We start from the raw sequence: 21,990 nt of genomic DNA, 5'->3' as shown, positions 1-21,990 counted from the left end.
TTTTTTACGACTTTCTTTCACTCCAACAGTTAATACATATTATGATTTACATGCCCACGATCACTCAAAATAGATACAAATAATGTAATTGTATACAGCATTCTTTTATGGAAAATAAATTCCTGTGAGTCATGCATGGTGATGACTTAATAAACGTTTTTGATGTTATCGGTTATTACGGTGTTTGTGATTCTTTGACACCAAGAGGTATTCATTGACGTAAATTTCTCGCTCACAAGAGCAGAAAACAAGATTCATTTTTTTTTTATAATTTCTGACCGGATGTGACGTAATCATTGGTAGCTGGACGAGACCGAATTTAGGGAAATATCAGCCCTGCATCGATGAACATAGGTGTGTCTGTACTCGAATGACCCGCGATGCATCTAACCCTAAGCCCTAACCAAACCAGCTGGAGTTCCGTATACATCTTGCGCAAGATTCTCGTCATTGACGTATGGGATTGTTTTGGGTTTAGGAGAAGGAAAGGAAAGTTGTGGCTCATTGCCAGTTTGGTGCTGGGATTGACTAGCAGGTGCAGAGAAAAAGGTCCGCTAATCGCAGAATCAAAGAAATCGGTCATTATTTGATCAGCGCGGCAGGGGGGGGGGGGGGGGGGGGGGGGTCCCGTGTATAACTTGTGCGCATGCTCAGCACATGCACGAATCACACGCAAGAACCTGAGTCTGCCTGAGCGAACGTTTAGTTGCCTTTGTAGGAAGCCCACGAGAAAACCGCCACCGCGCACCGCTCATAATTTTGCAATGATGTCACTCCTTGGTTCTTATAAATACGACTGCACATGTGAAATGGAGTAAGAAGCGTACTGACTCGCAAACGAAAACGTTTGTGTCTAGTTGAAGTGCTGTTGTCAAAGCAGAAGCAAATGTGAGTTCACGGCAAGCATCACGACACGCCACAGAGGCAGCTCAGCTCACGTTAACAGCAAGAAACAGTGAACACAAGGACGGTGGGATTTTTATCAATCAATAATTAGGAGACAAACTTCGCACGGACATATCTTTCAAAACAGACGACTAACCACCAGTTACATCAAAGGACAGAAAGGGGCTATCGAAGCACCTCTATTTCTGCATCCTTCTTCCATTTTGATCTGGAAGTAAAATTTCGTCTTCTTTTGTGAGATTACTGACTCGATAAAAACAGATTGCAAAATGGCAGGGAACAGAAGTTCAGCAGCGCCATCAATTTTCTCTTTATTACTACTTTTTCTCGTGACGGCAGGCGTGAGTGGAGCGCCTGTTCCAGAAACTGACGAAGCCAAACTGGCTACAAGTTTGGTAAGCACATACTGTTTGCTTGTTTGTTTGTAAGTTTGTTTGTTCATAAGTTGTTTTTTTTTGTGTGTGTTGTTACATTTATTCTGGATTGTTTGTTTCATTGAAACTTCTCAATTCTCACTTTTCCGTTTCTCTTAGGAAGATATATAAAAAAAGCAAACTGCTTTTGATTACGCTTATGCAAGTATTCTTTTTAAAAATGAAAGGAACTGACGATTATTTCAATTGATTTGCGTAAAAATTCAAGTACAGTTAAGCGTGTGTGTGTGTGTGTGCGTGTGTGTGTTCATTGTATCAAAGAACGGGGCTAAAATAAAAATTTTCCGTCTCTTTCGTTATCATGCTGGCCATTGTTTACTATGAAATCCAAACTGCTAAAGAACGTACAGTATTCTCGCATTTGTTCGTTTATTGTCTTCACTACGATATCGTTTCCTATATGTGAGCGGACTGAGCTTTAATTGAGTCTCGTCATATCAAACAGGAAAATGCTTGGCGTCACGTTCTGAAGTGCAAGAACACATGAATGCTCTGCGGATAAATGAAAGTCACGTGCTTTTATTGCGTGTCGGATGACAGTAAAACTGGGTTGTATCATTCAGCCTTTATTATATCGAACCATGATGGAACATCATATATCGCAACAAAATGCAAAATTGAGACTGGGTGCACGGGTTCTGCTGTGCAGTGAATTGCTTTTCCCTTTATCTGCATTATTCAAGGGAGGTGTTTCAAGAGCATTTGCAACTCTGAAAATTATAATGTTATACATTATGAAAAATCAACTTGTTTGATCACACTGATATTGTTTCGAAAAGACCCGTTTGTAACATGTTCTTAGACAAACATTTAAAAAAGAACGCGTTCCTGGCAACAATCGAGCTTGTCTGAAGCTTGCCAAGCATAGCAACACCTAGTGTATGTAACCTCGATACCATGCAGGTATGAAAAACTTTACATAGTATAATAGAAATAGAACTGCCTGTCGTGAGGTCTTCGATCTCGACATAATTATTGATGAGTAAAATACAGAGCTTTATTGGCATATGTCTTTATTGTGCTCTTTTGTGCTGACTCTCCTCCTTCACGACTACAGAAATTCTTCACGGGGTATGGTTACCTAGGGCAAGACGACATTGAGCCGGGCAAGACGGCGGGGGAGACGTTCGAGAGCGACAAATTCGTTCGCGCCGTGCAGAAACTGCAGGTGTACGCCAACATCGAACCCACCGGCGAGCTGGACGAGGAGACCGTGCAAATAATGGGACAAAGTCGGTGCGGCATGCCGGACCCCGATCTCCAGGAGCAGGTCGATACGAGCGAAACGACGGGGGTGGCGGCGCGGAAGCGACGCTACAGTGTCGCCGGCGGCAACTACAGGTGGAACAGGAACACGCTAACGTACCGCATCATCAACTACCCCGGACCCAAGTCGAACATCAGCCAGGCCCAAGTCCGGTATGATCTGAGGGAGGCTTTCACCCTTTGGAGTGACGTCACGCCTCTAGTGTAAGTCTCAAAATAAATTGATACCACCAGTCTTACCTTCTAACACCAGTCTCAAAGTCTTACCACGTCAGTCCAATTCTAAATTATCATGTCGATCTATTATGATGCTATCACTCAACACTGTAACCCTTTAAGGATACACTTTAAAAGCTCAGTTATAGACATTGTACGAAGTTAAATCGTCAGTAAAGAAGGAATCGAGCTGTAAGCAGCAGGGGGGGGGGGGGGGGGGGGGGGGCATAATTATCCCGAGGGACTTGGCAATGAGGGGGATAAAGTGCCCTGCCAAGAGGCACACTCGCTGCAGCCAGGGTGCTCGAACCCGGGGACCTGAGGTCGAGTGTGCGGGCAGAACGTTCCTCTTTATGTGGTCACGTGGTCTACCCGGATGATTTAATCACGGCTCCACTCAAACCTGGAGTCTATCGGCCTTCTCTCAACCATGGTATAACATCATTATCTGTTTGCACTTCCCGTGGTTTGCTGCGTCAATGAAATTGAAATAGTTCAATTGCATCCATAGTCATAGGTGATGCTCAGACGCTTACAAACACACGTATACTCATGTAATGCAAATTTATCTCACGAAGGTAACTTAATCTGAATATTATGACTGTATCTAAGTACTATGCGCGTTTCTCCTTCCCCGCGGCTCCATGTCACATAAAGAAGGAATAAAGGATCAAACCGTCTGTTACAAAGGGGTATTAGACCGACAGGTTAAACGCCAGTAAAATGCATACAATTGTCGGCCAAACAATGTCCAAGGCCACGTATAGCCCCGTCCACCGGTGTTCGGGTCAAAATATCTAGCCTGTTTACAAAAAAGATTAACCAATATATATATATATATATATATATATATATATATATATATATAGATATGCATCTAGATAATTTGCAGGAAGGCTTGTGATCCTTTCAGCAACTGTGTTCTATTGATGTCTATAGGATATGCACCTTTTGATTTGGAAGGGGGAAACGATTGTCTTAAGAATAAGGATAGGAGGCGCGCTTTGTAATAAAACAGAACAGCAGAAAATCTCTGCTTCGCTATAGTGCGGGCCTATTCAGTAAAGCATTCGGTGAATCGACGATGTACCGAAGTATAATGTTGGATTTTGAGTTTAATACGTCCTCTCTCAGACGACATTCGCTTGAGAAAAAACCCAAACCCCAAACAAACAAAATATTGTTTGTTGAATGGTTTAATTTTTCGAGCTTTGTTGAGTCGTCATACCCAGTGTGTGCGTACCATACTGGCCAACAGATGTCTACACGAAGTCACTGCATAAAAAAAAAGCATGAAAGAAAGTGAACATAACTCCCTGCTATTCTAAAATTTGGAGAGGTAGGACAAATTAATAGCACAAATGTGACACATTATTACGTCAAATCCTTCAGGTTCTATACAATTAGCTTTGAACGAAAAAAAAAATAGATTGCGGTGACAAACGCAAAAGGAACTTCAAAATAGAAACATCTTATACAGATTACAACCATTCAACTGTGATGAAAGTTCCAAACTTCTAAATTCCTCGGTTGTTGTCAGCTAAACAATAGACGTACCCAGAACTGAAGTGTCCCAAAACAGATATCGCTCTGTCAATTGAGTGTTGTGTTGAAGTGTATGGAATGCCAAGAATGACACGATAGTTGTTGAGCAAGCAAACAAAAACATTACTACGCTGTTGCAGACATTGTTTGTTATGGGGCTGGGTTTCGAGTTCGTTCGTTTGCTCTTCAAACTCCTGCACTTACAATTCAAATAAAGTTGTAGAACTTGTAGCTCGCACGTCATTTGCGTCCTTATAATTATAATGGCACCATTCACAATTTCCATTAACATGGAATTCGACGCAATACTTTTGTGGGGGAGTAGAAAAGATGAATGGATTATAGAATTATTCATAAAACTCTTTATTATTTTCTTCAAAAGAGTATGAGTATGAATCCCCCCCCCCTCTTGTAAGTAGCTCTGTAAATATTTTCTTATTTGTTGTGATGTCAGCACAACTGCGTAATATGCGCATACCTCATTGCAGTGGACACACAAAGATTGTATTACTCAAGTAGTTAGGTATTACTATGGGCCAGAAAACACGCATCTTATCTGATGGACTGTCATTTTGCCCGAAAATCACTGTTTGTTTATTCGTTGTTTTTTGTTTTTTGTTGTTGTTGTTTTTTTGGGAGGGGGTGTTTGTTTTTATTATTTTTCACTAAGATAAAAGCATCATTGCTATAAGCATTAATAAGCCTTTATTTGATTTGTGAACTCTCCTATTGATTCTCGGGTTTTTTTTTTTTTTTCGACTAGTGTATTAATGCGTCTACTGCAGTCAGAGGGCAACGGGCTTATTCTACCAAAGACATAATCATCAAGTTATAAATAACCATGATAAGAAACGTTGAATGTTTTCGATGAAACATATACTACTCCAACAAACAACGCCCTTTGTTTTTATTGTTTCGAATGGCTGTCATTGTTCTCGGGTCAGCAAATTTCGTCCATCTTGACCATTCGGGACCACTGTTTGGATTCTGCGAATGGGCAAGCGATGACCAGTCGACTTAAAAATCGATTTCTTCCTCCCCCCCCCCCCTCTTCAAAACATGAGTAGCCATCAAGGAATGCACGACGGAGCTCACTAACCAAACAGACATTGTCTTTAATGACTCAACGTGCGTGGCGGGACAAATTCCAGAAATGATTAACGCTGACCTCATAATATGACCGTTACTTGCAAACTTTATCTCATTGCCGAATGTAATTCAGCTTGATGAACGCAAACAATCTTTCTTCAATAAGACGTCGTCCCGAGATAAACGATCCTCAATACACAAATATAGAGAGAATCCGTGTGTTTTAACAGAGGGAGGAATTACAAAGTATTAAAAGACAAAGCAAACAGCTCCAACATCCATTTAGTGACAAATAGATTAAATTTATTTTTAGAAGCTTCGTGACTTTGAAAACATAACCAAACAAAACGTAAGTGCGCAGAGGTCAAGATGACGGAACTTAGATAGATATCTCTCTAAAAAAATCGAGTGAAAATATTCACTCTTGAAGGAGTGAATACAAAAGAAGAGTGAATTTAGAGTGAAATTGGAGTGAATTTCGCGTGAAAACGTTCATTTTCACTCATTTTGGAGTGACTTCAGGGATCACTCGAAGATTTTGGAGTGATCCCTGACGTCACTCTAAAACGAGTGAAAATGAATACGTTCACTCGAAATTCACTCCAATTTCACTCGAAATTCACTTTTTTTTTGTATTCACTCCTTCAAGAGTGAAAATTTTTACTCGATTTTTTTTAGAGAGTAGATAGATAGATAGATAGATAGGCAGGTAGGTAGGTAGGTAGGTAGATAGATAGATAGATAGATATAGAGAGAAAATAAATGAATTCATTTATTTATACTTATTTAAAAACAAACGCAAGAAGGAGTATCCATTAGGAGATTATGCATGTCAGATAAAACGAAAATAGAATGGCAGAATGCTACAATATAAGCACAAAAGCGATTAAAAACTGCAAGGTATGAAGTGATAATTGGGCATGGTGAGAAAAGTGATGTGCTATCGTTTTGAAAGGAAGCAGAGGTAGATATCCGATACCATAGTATTAAAGTTTTATCCATACATACTCCGAGGTGTCTCTATTTATTTGACAGTTTATTTTTCATGACAATTCGATACTGGTGCAGCCCTGAAATTCCTTGTCATTGTTTAATGTGATGCGTCATGTGTTCCTCTAAAGAATGTAGATCAGGAAGCCCCAGTCTAGGTCTCACTCAATCATGGGTAACCCTGATGACGGATTTTCATTTAGCACCAGAGGAGCAAGCATCAACGGCTTTTATTTCGCTTCATTTCATGATCTTGATTCAGTGTTTGGCTTGTTGGCTCAAGATCCTGAAGTCTTTACGCGCTGCTCTCAGCACTTATTGTCTTCGAGATAATAAAAACATCCAATAATCAGGTTAAAAAAGATACTAGCATATAATTGCCCACCATCTTAGACACGCTATGATTGTGGATATTCTATGTTTCCTTACTCTCTGAGGTTATTAAGTGATAACGATGGTGTAACTAAACGTAGAAAAGATGATCGAAGCCTTTGCACTAACAATAACAGATGTGGGCGCATGTTCTCAAGAGGTCACGCGACAGCAATTATAGTGGGAAAAGAAACACTGATGACGTTAATCGGTATTTAGTTTGCGTCCCGCATTTGCAGTTGAGGATTCATGCAATAACACAGATGAGAACAATCAACTCAAGCTGTTAATGATTTAGTCATTTCACTTTATTTGGCCGACTTTTCTTTCTCTTTTTTAAATTAATCCCCACTACTAAGAAAGCAAAAAAAAAAAAATGACGGAGGTAAATGAAAACTATCATCTTTCCGGATTTCCTTGAAAACTAGAAATAAGTAAAAAGGGGCAGGGAACATGGACAATAACCTATTCAATAATTACAATCTATTCATGAAAATGAGAACCCTTCACACTATACTGTATTATATTTCCATCCCAGTAACTATCCGTTCAATTACGCCGAAAAATATCTCAACAAAAGACTTAGTGCAAACTAAAAGGTAATACCAGATGTATTCACTGGAATAAAAAAGTAAGAAGCATCCTGCATTGACTTATTTTCTTCAAAAGGACCTGTCACAGTCCATTAAAGGTTCAGCACCACAAAGAACAAGCTATTAGTCAGATATATCGTTAATGGTTTGGGATGGGGGCAATTTAGAACACAAAGACAGGTTGAAAACAAAATTCTGTATTATGGTACTTAGCATGCTTTGTACACTTTTAAGTGCTCCTGTTGCTACTTATCATCTCTCATTGTATCTCGGTAATGCGCAAAGTAGAAAAACAAGTTTTTCGTCTTTGAATGGGGAACGAAAATAGCCCGCTGACTTAATGTCAAAGGAATGACAAGAGATAACGTCAAAAGAATACACGCACACACACATAAACACACGTGTAGGCAACACATACAAACATAACACAAGCAAAGTTGTGTATTAAGACTGTTGTCTTCGCCAGTTTCCAAGTCCATGCCATTGTCCATTGTCGCGCCTTTGTGTGATTTCGTTTTGCGCATGGGTTGAGGGTTTGTGGCGTTGCGGTTTTTGATAGTGGAGTTGGGGAAAAAAATCGGACAGTCATTCTCTCGACATGTTATTTCAATCTTTAAATGCGTACTCGAACAAGAAGGGACGTAAAGTTGAGCGAACTTTTTCGTTGAGTACGATAAAGATAGACGTCATTATTTTGCCTGTTTCCCAAGAAACACTTCATGAAATAAAAACTGGTATTTCCTATATTTAGAATACTTCCCATTTCATGAGTTGTATTGCTTTCAGCAAAATTATTTTCGTTCGTTCTCATCGCTAATGCCAGTTCTTTTGATAATAACAATGAAAAACATTGTAAGTGTAACAAAATAGTAGGACTTGTGGTTATCGGGTTCGGACATATTATTATCAGCATACAAGACTATAGGATATAATTGACATCATCTATTTCTAAATCATATATTCGTGACAGTGTTATATATTAAAAAAAACTAATTGCAATCTTTTCATTAGGAGCAGAAACACCCCTTTAGTTACTTCTGTTAAAGTATAAGTTTAAGGGCCATATTTGCATACAATGTTATGAAAAATTGGATGACTGAATTCAAATAGATCTGAATAGAAAATGTTTGTTGTAAGAGATGCCAGCGGCTTGCTTATTATCGTAGTGAGTGGAGTAATTGTCAAATCTTCAGAGAGAGAAAAAAAATCATGCTGTTTTCTCTTTCGTTTTACACTATAATCATTACTTTGAAGGCACTTTTTTTTTGCTGATGTACGGGGCGTAACGTTTGTATGCAAATCGTCTGTCGCAATATGACTTCTGTGACGCAGAAAATTAAATTGCTTTCTTATTTGAACACTGATTGACTCTCCATTCAGTAGTCTTGATCCCTAGATGTTTCAAACCGATTATGACTCAACCATTTTATCAAACAACATAAACGTCAAATGGGGAGGTCTATTCCAATTTGAATTAATAGTAGGAGCATTAAGCTTCTCCCATCCACTCCGCTAATTGACTTATATTTTGGTCTTCTCCGGTGACATTGTATAAGGTCATCCCAATTCAGTTTGAGGTATCATTACGGATATAATCATCAGATTCTGGACCATTTACTAGCCCCCCCCCCCCCCCCCCCCCCCACCACCACTACCACTACCACCCACCCTTAGTTGTATGAATTTGACGGTACATTGTGCTGGTATTCAAAGCAAGTTGTGATTTGACTGTCCCGTTTGGCTTTCCTGTTAATAGGTTGAGCAATATGGATTTATGGTCAATAGTCTCTTGCTGAATTAGTCTTGATCGAGACAAAAAATAAAAAATAAAGAAAACTATAAGATATCGATTTTCTCCCAGCTGTCGTTATTTACTCCAACCCAGCCCTTTTCCTCCCTCTCCCTCCCATTGTTGTTGATGTTGTTTTTTATTTGGCACAATACCCTCAGCTAAATATGTAATATTAACAATGTTTTCCATTTCATGAATATAATTAAAATTTTAGGATAATCGATCCTGGCGCATGGAATAAGACTAGTGGGCAATGACCTTTGTGGCGGTGGAACTACCACTCACATTTAAAAAAAAAAAAGTTTAGACAATAGAGACGATCTCACCATGTCACGCTGAGCGTAAAAATCGCCAAAGCCATATTGTTTCAATCTTGTGTAGCGCCACTTACACACTGATGAAAAGACAAAAGATTCGCGGCTTTCACCGATCGATGATAGTCTAGCCTCCCTCTCACCATCACAGGACTGTAGAGGTCGCGGTCTCAAAAGAAAAAAAAAAGTTGTGCAGGTTGCGAAGGCAACGAGGTGGAAATGATAATAGGATAACTGGTTTACGTTCTGCTGTATCGATTGATGTAATAGTATACTTGTAATGTGTTGACTCACTGACTTTAGAGGAGTTAAGGCAGTGGGGGATATAGATAGTGGGGGAAATACACACCCACTTTACTTTGCAGCTGTCTTTATCACGTTGTTTAGCAGCAAGTTGAGGGATTGCTTAGAGATGGAAACTAAAGAGCAATCATAGTAGTGATGATGAAGATCATTATAATGCAACCATTACTATTACGTTTTTTCTTTTATGATATTCTATAATGGAGGCATTTATTCAGGATGACATACATCAGATTAACAGACCCAATACTCAGTAACCGATTGATTACCAACGTTCTTTACCTATACTTTCCTATTTCAGTTAAGTTGAAATACTTTTAGACGTGAAAGAGCATAAACAATGTATAAAATCAACTAGCCATTTCAAGAAGAAACATTGAACAGAAAATGCGGCAGGCCTATATCTATAATGGTGTATGGATATGATTGTAGAACGACCATGACAGATTTTCATTCAAGTTTAATACTGTTCCTTTTTGATGCGTGCACTGGACATAAAGTGTATTCGTATACCTGTATTTCCCATTCCAGCGCCACACTAACCGTATTTCATTCACCAAAGCTGTCGTGCATTCAACATCGCTCTTTTGACACCACTTAGGATTTTATTTTCTGTCTATGGTTGGATGTCTATGGTTTGCCCCAAATAGAATGAACCCAAAATTACCCTTTTAAACAGACCAACTTACTTGAACTCCATTTAGAGTCAATTATAAAGCATTTAAACATAATCTTGTCTAGAACCAGAGAGTGGTCCAGTAGTCCAGGTCAGATCAAGGGGTCAACAAACCATGATAATACCATTTTGATAATAATTCTTATAGTTATGTGTTCTCTTCTTTTTCAAAGTCTCAAAGGTCTATGGAAAGCTTTTAGATATCAAAGCCCTGAATTTACAAAAGCTTTGACAGTTATGCCATAGATTGATGAGTCAGGGGCAGCGGAGTCCCTTTGTGTTTGGGGAATGGGCAGAGCTAAATTCTATAACTTGACCGACACGCACACTCTTCTGGCCCAGGGAATGCCCACTAGTATAGAGTCCAAGATAATGGATGGTAATCGTTTTGATCGTAATGTTTGGCTTCTTTGTTAAGTTGGTATTAAGAAAAAAGAAAAAAAAAAGAAAAATAAAAACTTCTGACCCTGTCTGAGATTGGTGGATGCATTTAATTCAACTCTTATGAAAGCGACAACAACAACAAGAAGAAAAAGAAGAAAAAACAACAACAATAATGATAACAACAACAACAACAACAACAACAAGAAAACCCTGTTTGCACAACATGTGCCATATTTTGTAAAACGATAGCTAATCGTTGCTGTGACATATACAAGCAATAAGTAATGTTATTTATCCATTGGTCTGTTTGCATCAGCGCTTTCAATCAGAGTGAAAATGTTTTCGTGTAATAAAAGGTAGACAATCGCCTAAACATACAAGGATGGCACGCATGATCAGCGTTCGGAAGCCGAGCTGATACAGTTCTACCCACGACAACAAACAAGCAGCTCCGAAAGAGAATGGTGAAGCGAAAGGAGATTATCTCTTCGAGGACACCGTAGTGCTTTGATGGGCTGTGTCATGTGCGTGGGCTATTATTTCTCATAAGGTCATGAGTCTTTTATGTCATTAGCTGTGAATCAAAACGCTGCATTTGCTCGCCACTTGTAAGGATTCAGCTCCAGATTCAAGGATTTGTATCACGTCAATCAAACTGATTGCAGGCACTTCGTAATCTATACGAAAATGAGCAAAGTGATCAGAAACAAACAAACAAACAAACAAACAAACAGTAAAATAACATTTCCCCTCCATGATATGATATTGCGTTGTTATGGAAACAGAAGAATCAGAGAAGTATAAAATCAATGAAAACTTGACCAAAAAGGAAGGCTAACACTGACTTTAAAAAGCTATGAATTTTGAAAGTATAGAGAGCAAGAAAAGTTTGTCAACTCTGTGTGATCACTAGCGATCTTCGGGTGATGAGCAGGTCTCCATTTACTTCATGCACATTAATGTCACTAATTTTTATTTGTCTAAGATATGTGGGCACAGACAAAACTTAGTAAACTGAGTAACAGAATATCTGAATGAGATTTCAGTTTCAGTGTCATGAAAACCTGAATGAATTTATTTTAAAGATATAAACAAAAACACCTTCCAAAGAGCTCACATAGATATCAAAACAAAGCAATAAAAACCAAGGTCCAAAATTAAATGTATATCTTTAATCAAAATGGGATATAAGATATCAATAAAACAACACCTTTTTTCTTGTTTCCAAGCACTCGTTTCCCCAAATGTCCCCCATATATGACAGGGTTATACCTCTGCCAATCTTCATCTACTTCTACATTTATAGCTGGCTGAGGGCAGTTGACCTAATTTCTCTTGAATTTCATCGTACAAAAGGATTACGAGGGTCCGGATCGTGCTCTATCTATGGACTGAAATCTTACAACAGCCAAACGGGCAGCACGTACGATGAAAACGTGTCTCTGCCCCTAACAAACCACCACCCTTAGTCCGAAACGGGTCTCCGTATTAGCAAAAGCTTCAATTCCACGACTTACAACAATTAAAAACATAATTGACCCAATAGCACGTACAATGTCAAAACTCTGTGGTCACGACCAAAGGAAAAAAAAAAGTAGTATAATACACTTGATAAAATATTACAACACAGATGCGGGCAGAATTTCTTATAAGATAAAACACGAAGACAAGTCGCTCACATGTGAGATAACAGATCGACTGCATTATAATCATTTTTACGTATAATCAATATGGTAAGGAACATGGACACCTTGGTAAAGTCTGATAGGATAAAGCGACTTGTTACGTTTGCTTGTTTGTTTGTTTGTCTGTTTGTTTGTTTTATTTGTGTCTCCCGTACCGTGCCGTATGAAAATATCAAACAAGTATTTTCAAATGCGCATGTGTTCTGCCAATATACCTGATGCTGAATGAGAGGTATATATATCAAATCTATGTTTGCAAATCGTGATACTGCCCATTCTATGAAAGTGCGACAGCTGAGACTCGTGGTATAATTATCACCTAATGAAAGTGCAGATATTATGATCAAAGGTTACTCAATGACACAACCGGGTTTGTTTTTGTTTTCCCCTATATTTGTTTCGTTTTTGCCCTATAGTTGCTTCCAAGAAATCGCATCTCCCATGTTGTGATATCAAGATCTAATTGACCTTTCTCCGGTCATGCTTGTCCATTTGACCACTGATTTCTGAAGCCTGTATTTTCATCCTTGAAAGTTCAAACTCTGTTGGTTGCATTATGGGAAAGCGCGACTTAATCCAATCTCTCTATGTACAACATACTAGCATGACGTGTGCAACACGTCTAGGAATATTAGCTTTGACTTGCTGAACATGTGACTCATTAATTTACGCCCGATGGGAAAAGTGTAATGGAAAGTACAACGAAAAAGAAGAAAACGTATCCATTCTACTCAATGTAGTACGCCTTAAATCATATTAGTTTGAGAAAATTCGATCTCGCTATCCATTGTTTTTCTTGAGGTGCATTGACTTGAATACAAAGCACAAAACGGGATGTGATTCACTCTTACCAAGAAAGGGGTTTAACAAAAGGTCATTCGTTATAAAATTAATGTCCGAATCAAGATTCAAACTTACAAAGTGCAAAGGATCGTGCCAATATCAGTTCACTTGTGGACATTTCTCTTTTTTATCTCCTTTGACGTATTTTGCATCCCATTTCTCTGAATTTTAACAATGCAGAGTATCTTCATGAATATAGGCACGATGTCACGTGACTGGTGTCGGTAGATTAGGCAGACTATTACGGGACATTTCCGCGCGCGTGACTCATATACGGTTCAAGTGTAAATACCATATTGTCAGCTATTATACTATAGTGTAGCGATAATCGAGCGATTACCTAGGAAGAAGAAAAAAGACGAAGAATGGGAAACTTTATCAAGAGATCGCTTACTATACAATAGGAAATGAACCGGAAGACACGTGATGGGAAGTGTTAGAAGGCACTCACACTTTGATGTCGTAACAGAATGGGCCGGATTAGATTTCATCTGATGTAAAACCGCCGGAGACTGGCACTGAGACTAGTCAATAAAACTGCTGCGATCGAACGGGCTTTAACTATTCAAAACTTACGCATACCTGGTAACATATCTATACCAAAGTTATTCTTTACAGATGCTTATTAATTGATTCGAAGTGAGAAAAGGAAGTGTATACCTATATACCAACGCTTTCTTTGCATGCATGACTGTTGTAGGGATAATCCAACCTTCCTCAGTTAGTGGTAGCTCCATACTCAACATTGCTATTGATATGATTTGAATTGCACCAATACATTTGTTTATTTTCGTGAGTCATAATTTCAGATCAAGATCAGTATATTTTTCTGGGATGTCTTGTAATTTGGATTATTCCCCGAAAGGTAATGGCCTGAAACTTCAACAATATTGTATTCAGGTGTTTTGTTGTATTTTTTTTTTCTGTCATCAGATTCGTGGAAATCTTTGAAGGCCGCGCCGATATCGAGCTGCTGTTCGGAAGCCGACGTCACACGGAAGTATACGGCGACCCAGCCTTCGACGGTGAGGGCGGAACCCTCGCACATGCCTTCACGCCCAACAGCGGATGGGGGCTGACGAACGGCGACGTCCACTTCGACGACGACGAAAACTACACGCATAAGATGAGAGCAGGTAAATTCGAAGGCCTGCCGCGAAACCCTCATGTGATAATATCGTTACATGACTGCCGGGCCCTGTGGTATAAAAAGATGAAATCAAACATCACGTCAGAAAATCAAACATAAGTCCATTATCAGCCGATCAGAACTGAATATTTATAGACTTATGTTTGATTTTCTGACTTATGTTTGGTCTAAACTTTTATGCAACAGGGCCCATCGTCTGTATTTTCTTTCACCCTCTTGAAAAAATTATACAGGTTACATGACTGGCTATAGACATATGTCTTCATATTATGTTTTGGTCTTGCAGCCAAAGAAATTTGACGAAAATCTCTAAACTTGCTGAGGATTCCGTTCAGCGTACACTGCCAACTTCACTATTTTTATGATTTTGTTTTTTCATTCCCTCGATTGCCAGTCATCATATTATCAAAGTGCAATAGGCTATAAGGCGATATAACGATTGTCCAGGGCTTTCATGCGAATAATAATGATAGGAGTGTATCACGCAGATGTTTTATTTCTTCTTTTTTTTCAATCGAAGTTAACTCGTGTTGCTGATTTTTCATACCGTTTCCCGAAACTTTACTCAAGTTCACCTTTTTTTGCTGGAATCGGGAGTGGGTTTAAGAAAGACCGTGTCCGCTGCTATAGTGTGTGAGACCAAGACGGCCTTTGTGAGGCGTCAAGTGCTTTCTTGGAAGGCAATGTGGGTCACTATGGTCGCCAAGCCTGTTGGAAAAAGGGCTCAAGGCATTTCTTCGGACAGTTCAATGTGAACCCCCTTCTCCACTCGGTCTCCTTCTCTGTAATTATTATAAATCCACCCCCCCCCCGTTTTCCGAGGAAGGAAGGAAGGCTAAGTGTGTCTACATGAGATTGGCTTCGAGGGAGATAGAGATTCGTGCGTGTTATCATGACCGTGCCTTTGTACCGACTGAAGTCATTGGTATACTTGACATTATTGCATCATTTCCCTGGCATCGGAGGATCTCGTAATTATAATTTATCAAAGTTCCCACATTATGTTTGATGTGTTTAAAACAGAATATACACACAGCAAAAAAAAATCCCAGTATGATATACACACAAAATCTAAGTGTCTTATAATGATAAAACTGTCCTTATCAGTAAGTTTGTATTAGATTGAAACTTCCAATCCCGAGAGAAAGTGTGATACATTATTTTTTTAGTGATTACACATGAACGTGATTACCTCTAGACTATGGGTCTATATTCATACTTGTATTATTTTTCCCCCTTCAGGAGTGAATTTCTTCTACACCGCCGCCCACGAGATCGGACACGCACTCGGTCTTGACCACTCCAAAGACAGGTCCTCTCTTATGTGGCCCTGGGACAAAGGTTACATTCCCGACTTCAAGCTTCCTCTCGACGACAGGCTCGGCATCCAGGTCATATACGGTAAGTCAGTCATTAGTGGGTCATAGCGTCACGTGCTCGGGGTGATGCGCGCGCATCCCCAACGTCACGTTCACGGATGTTTCGGTTGTTGCGCGCATGCGCACTCATGTTTCTTCGTCCTCCGTGTCTCCCTCCCCCCCCCCCCCACTCTCTCTCTCTTACATAAGATCCTATGTCCTTTTCCTAGATAGTGACCATGGATGCTAAGGAAAAAAAAAAAGCGCGACACGCGTATGTCGTCCTTATCTGTCGCCATACATACACACAATTTGACGTAACGGACAGGATTTAATTGACCATAATATTGACTCTGTCCCTCAGTGACTGTTAGCGCTCATGGGAGTTTATCACGGAAATAATCTGTCAGATTATTCCAACATACATGACATACGAGAGTATGAAGGGCGGTGAAGAGTAATATACAGGTTGCTGGGTTTTTTTTTTGAGGCATTTACACACGGTTTGTGTGCGCATGTGATTTTTTTTTTTCGGGGACTTAAAATCTGTCGCCGACTCATTCTTGCAATAATATTTCATTCATGATTTATCTTCCATATTACATGGGTGTGCAATGCAGACAACTACTTTTTATAAGAATGTTATGATCAATTATTTGACGAGAAAACTAGGATTTATAGAATAGTAACTTACGGGATAACGCGGAAAGAAAGAGAAAATCTTATTTTCGTATTTACTATGGAGATATACTTTTGTCACTCAGCTTTAGCCTTGTAGCTTTTAGCACTTATGGGCTGATTAGCTGCCAAGAAGGTAAACTAAAATATAAAAAAAAACACGTTCGCAATATCACTATAATGTGGTGATACATACATATACAAGAGTTTGCTACATATGCCCACCCGTTCTGGCATTAAATCAAGTGATTTCCAATAAAAGAGACACATCAGTCGTGTTCTGGAAGACGGTAGAGGACATTTCACACGAGCCAACGTTCGTCACTGCTCCCAGTGTGTGTCAAGCCAGCTGACAAAAATAAGGCCGGGTTCACGTTTTCCTGAGTAACTTCTGTGAACAAAAACAAAACAAAACAAAACAAAACGCGAAGGCAAGTACAGGGCATCATCAAGCAAGGCAGTTACTCCTACCCAGTAACTACATTAGCTAATATTTTATATATTATGATTAGCTCTCGTAGATGAAGCAATGTTAGGTAGCTCTATATTGTTCGCCAAAGGTATCGTGTGTGACAGACACGATACAGGACTTGACACACTTGATATTATCATTGTAATTGCCACATTAATACAACCAATATGATTTTGACTTTTTTTATAACAATGATGACGATGATGGTGGTAATGATGATGGAGATTGTAATTATCATTACTATTTTCATTATAGGAAAGCACCCATTTGCCGATCTGGAGACCACCACTGTCGCTCCCACGACGACGCCCACGATTCCGCCCGTTATCGTCCCTCCGTACTGCAACACGACAATCGACGCCGTATCCGACATCAGGGGGACAGTGATGGTGTTTAAGGTACATGTACATTGCTTCTTCATAGAATAAGTCGTGTAATCCCCACAGTTCATACAATATGTTCAGGTTTGTTTGTCTCTCATAAGAACAACACAATTACTGCTACAACAATACTACTGTTACTGCTACTGCTACAACAAACTGCGTCTGTTTCTAATACGTGTACTGCTACTCTTGGCTTCGATATTTTCAATAAGACTTGAATATTTACTTTCAAATTTTAATGAGACAATGTATTGAAAACTTAGTAGGTTTTTCAGTTTTACAACAATGCTATTGCAAGGTTGTAGAACAATATTTTAACCATTTAAGTGTTTCTCTTTCTTCCACACGAAGAACGAGCGTCTGTGGAGGTTTAGGCCGCGCTACAACTCGAACGGGTCTCCCGATGGTACGTTGCCGCTGGTTCCCGTCGATACAGACAACGGCATCTCGGTCCTCTACTTCTTCCAGGGGCTAAAAAGGGGCATCAAGACGGTGTATGAACGACAAGACGGTCGTATCGTCTTTATCAAAGGTACGCATTGATGATACCAGCCCTGTAATCTTTGAATTCATGATGAGAATCCAGTTGTTATGATTCTTTATTATCGTTAAGTTCTTCATTTAGACATTCTTCCTTGTATATTATATTCGAGTCACCGCGTAGAGACTCAGACGAATCACAATGCATCACACCATATGGACGATGATTATATTACTGAACATTGTCTTAGGAAGACATTGAAAACAACAACAACTGCCCTCCTGCAGGAACAAATTAAATTGCACGCGACGAAATCACAAATGTGCAACAATATCTCCCTCACGTTTTCCACGAAGTCTCAAGAAGTCATCTACCAAGAGTGCCCTGCCACAGATTTTGGAAAACTTTTAATGAAATTACTGATGCAGAATAATCTCAGCGCATTAGGTATCATTATTTTTACATTATGGTTACATGTAACCATTATGTTATTACGACCGTCTGCTGCAGCAGTTGGACGTTTGTACACATTCAGGCTAATTGGAGGAAACACACAACCCAGTCCTTATCGAAAAGAATAAATTGTTATGATAAGTGTGCACACATCCATCTGTGCAAAATAAGTATAACATTCTTCCTCTTTGGAAAAAAAAAAAAATAAATAAAACGCACTGTATATTGGAATGAGGGTAAATACTTGTAATAACAAAAGATCAATTTCCTTTTGGTCTAACCAAACAGCCCGGAAGAAGTGGGTATATGACGGCACCACGCTAATCGAAGGACCCGTCCGCACCGGTGACGCAAACAGCAACTTCCCTTCGCGGGTCAATGCTGCCCTCTACGATCGTGCCAGCGGCAAGACCTACCTGTTCAAAGGGAGTAAAGTGTGGCTGTACGACGAGTTGTCTGGACAGGCCGACAGGTTGTCGACCCAGAAAGTGTTTCGCGGACTCCATCCATCAGCGAACATTGAGGCTGCATTCTCATTTTATGGTAAGGAGCAGCGAAAAAACAAAAACAAAGCAAAACAGATCCACAGAAACTGAGAAATTTGCTCATACACTTTCAGAAACTTTCTCATATCTTATGTTAGCATCTATGAGCTGGCAGTGGTAAAAAGATATTTGTGATATTACAAATTTGTTCATAAAGAAAATTTTCCATTGAAAACATTCCGTATAGTACTAATGGCTAACATAATTATATTAATCCTGGAAATAGTGGAGACTGCAGACTGATTGTAACAGTTGATTATATTCAATAAGATAAAGTAAAGTTGTATTGGAAGTTTGCAAGTGGGAAAATTACAAACCAGATTTTTATTTTAAGTTGCATCCATCATTATCTAACTTCCCTAAATAATCAAAACTTGAGGCTTTCTTTGTATCATCATTGCCTTTATATACCTTGTCTTCATGTGTTAATCTGTTTGCGCACTGAAACACATGAAAACTAGTTCTATTCTTCTTTATGGGGAGGTAATTTTGGTAGAGGTGCATATTGACTTGTACAGACAATATGCACGTTATGTCTTTGGCATCCAACAACATCTATCTAAAAAAACAAGTTCATTTATTGTTTTCCTTGTCCCTCTCTCCACTTTTGTAGGCAGGAAATTCCTCATTGATGGACCCGACTACTTTGAAGCCAATGAAAGAAACTACGTACCTTACGTCGGCAAGAGGAATTTCGGGATCGACATTTTGGGCTGTCCGCCAAATCAGCAACCTCAAATACACTAGTGCAAGGACAAGTGCAACGAACTTGACTGTAAACTTCAACGCATAGCCACAGGAGATACATCATATCATGCAAAAGCCTTGAGGAGTAACTTTAATATGAGAAGAGTTATTGCTTAGTCCCAGCAACTAAGAAACTCAGCGTTGTCTTCCATCCTCTTGCACATTGTATATGGCAATAGGCAATTGCATTTGGCCTATTTTCATCTTATCAAAACAGTTTGATATGTCATCTGAGATTTTGGATGTATCACATGCCTTGTTTTGAGTGTGGGAGAATGAACCTTTTACTAAAGTGTGTTTACATCTCGGACACAAGTTTGTCAGCCATTCAGATGAAATCATCTCATATTTGTAAATTGAAATATGATACTGATAAATCATTACCAAAAACACGTGGATCTTTCATATGATCTGTTAAATTCTGCAAAAAGAATACCATGAGTACTTAATGATATTTCGTTTGCTGAATGGAATTTCTACAGCATTCAAGGGCTTATCTTTTTCCCTCGCAATTGTGACTTCCACAAGTGGTGAATATTATTACAAAAATGGTTTGATTCGATGTTTACCTTTTTGCCATGATGTAGGGCCTAATGATGACAATGAGGCTGTTAAACTATGGTGCATCTTTGGTGTCTTCTGAATATTTTGAAGTGTCGAAAATTGTGTTGTCATTGTTTTTTATTATTTTCTATACATATTTTTGTTCGAGTGTTGCTATCATATTTATAAATATTGCACCTCAAAAAAAAAAAATCAAGTTTTACCACGACAGGGTTATACAAATGACTGCATCACATCGATTACCATGGCACTAATCTGTATTAAGGAGTATGCAATTGTACTCAAGAGGGGTGGATTTATTACCCCTCTGAGCAATCATCCGCTGGTCTTGTGTTGGCTGGATTAGGCAAATTGTTTGACAAGAAATCAGTTTGATTTGACAATTTTTGTTGATTTTTTTAACCTTGATTCTCTTGTCTTATCTCAGGAGATGGCTTGTGCCTTTGTACAATAGCAAATGAATTTTTCATTTGTCCAACAAAAAGAATAGGATTTCCCTCATTGTGTTTGCCTGATGGTCATTTCAGGAGGAAAAAGTGTATGAATATATCTTGACATGTTTGTCACTTAAGAGTAATGCTTTAATCCTACTGGGTTAAAAAAGGAATGGTGGACCAAAATTTAATTAAGACGAGTGTCGTGTGTGTGTGTTTATACTGCCGGTATTCATACGCATGTATACTACTGAAATAGTGAGTTTCAAACCAGGCAGTAGCATCTTGGAAGATGTACACAATATCTCTGCTCATTGAAGCGCCAATGGCAACGAATCAATTCACGCTCTGCTATGTCTAACAGTTGAACACATCTAAAAGGAAATATAGAAATGATTACAATATCAAAAATGACAATGATAAAACAGTGTCCACAGAGATCTTTGCTTGGATGGACTATTTCACTGTTGAGAATGCTTTGGATTTCCAGATGAGTGGTCAAATGTTTTCCGCTACCTGGTTCTTTTCTATTTTTGATATCAAAATTACCCAATCCCAACAAACTCTACCATAGTATTTGATAGAATAAGTGGATGTAAATAATGCATTTCTTTCATATTACATCACTAAATTTATGTGCATTATTTTACATCCCAATCAAGCAAAACAACCACATCCATATCCACAATAAGTCCTGAATTTAATTCATTAAAAAAAAATGAGGAAAGATATTTGAGAAACAATTAGTTTAACACCTCTTTCTATCATCCCTTGCAATTTGGTTATTGAAAAACCAATGTACATATGTATGATAAAAGTGCAAGCCTTATGTCTTATCCGTAGTGGCTATTGAAATATACCAAGTAACTGGCAGGTGAAAACCAGAAGAGCCGTAACTCCGTCTAAAGTATCGGCCGAGTTAGTGACCTTCTGCTTCTCACCCGATGACACAGTGAACTTGTGACTGTAAATATTTTCTTTTAGTGGAGATGGGAAGATCCACTATAATTTATTTATTTATGCAGCTTTTTTAGAATTATGTCAAACATTTACTCTCAACGTGGTTCATTATTGTTCTGAATAAAAGACCATTTTGTACTTCGAACGCCATGTCTCTTTGCACAATTCATTTGTTTCTGAAGCGATTCACAAAATGCATGATGTCCAATTCATGAGTAAAGAGTATGACTTGGTGAACGTTTTGGTCAGGCAACATTGTGTTGAGAGATGATAAATGATGTCAGTATTTCTCACTGTGATTGCAACATTTATGAAAATGGCATAGGTGCCTGGAATGATATTATACTTGTACATTTA

The 21,990-nt window shown here is 38.9% G+C and overlaps 1 protein-coding gene across 1 annotated transcript; it reads left to right on the top strand.

Annotated features, from left to right (window-relative positions):
• The first annotated feature begins 1,083 nt into the window (after positions 1 to 1,083).
• LOC139734735 (collagenase 3-like) lies at positions 1,084 to 20,840 on the top strand. Its single transcript, XM_071645529.1, has 8 exons — positions 1,084 to 1,301; positions 2,398 to 2,810; positions 14,342 to 14,544; positions 15,801 to 15,959; positions 17,322 to 17,464; positions 17,801 to 17,981; positions 18,672 to 18,926; positions 19,542 to 20,840. Exons 1-8 carry the CDS (start codon positions 1,176 to 1,178, stop codon positions 19,673 to 19,675), a joined length of 1,614 nt encoding a protein of 537 aa, XP_071501630.1. The 5' UTR covers positions 1,084 to 1,175; the 3' UTR covers positions 19,676 to 20,840.
• Positions 20,841 to 21,990: the final 1,150 nt, after the last annotated feature.

The sequence above is a fragment of the Diadema antillarum genome, unplaced genomic scaffold, assembly GCF_040938485.1.
Source record: "Diadema antillarum isolate AM-2024a unplaced genomic scaffold, OU_Dant_1.0 seq00000546_RagTag, whole genome shotgun sequence".
NCBI lineage: Eukaryota > Metazoa > Echinodermata > Echinoidea > Diadematoida > Diadematidae > Diadema > Diadema antillarum.
This window is presented reverse-complemented; position numbering and strand designations above follow the sequence as displayed.

What these genes read in the sequence shown, in the direction of transcription:
- LOC139734735 (XM_071645529.1), top strand. Translation starts at nt 1,176, where the DNA reads ATGGCAGGGAACAGAAGTTCAGCAGCGCCATCAATTTTCTCTTTATTA. An exon ending in AGTGACGTCACGCCTCTAGT is followed by an intron (nt 2,811 to 14,341) that starts GTAAGTCTCAAA and finishes TTCTGTCATCAG; the next exon opens with ATTCGTGGAAATCTTTGAAG. An exon ending in TCGTATCGTCTTTATCAAAG is followed by an intron (nt 17,982 to 18,671) that starts GTACGCATTGAT and finishes CTAACCAAACAG; the next exon opens with CCCGGAAGAAGTGGGTATAT.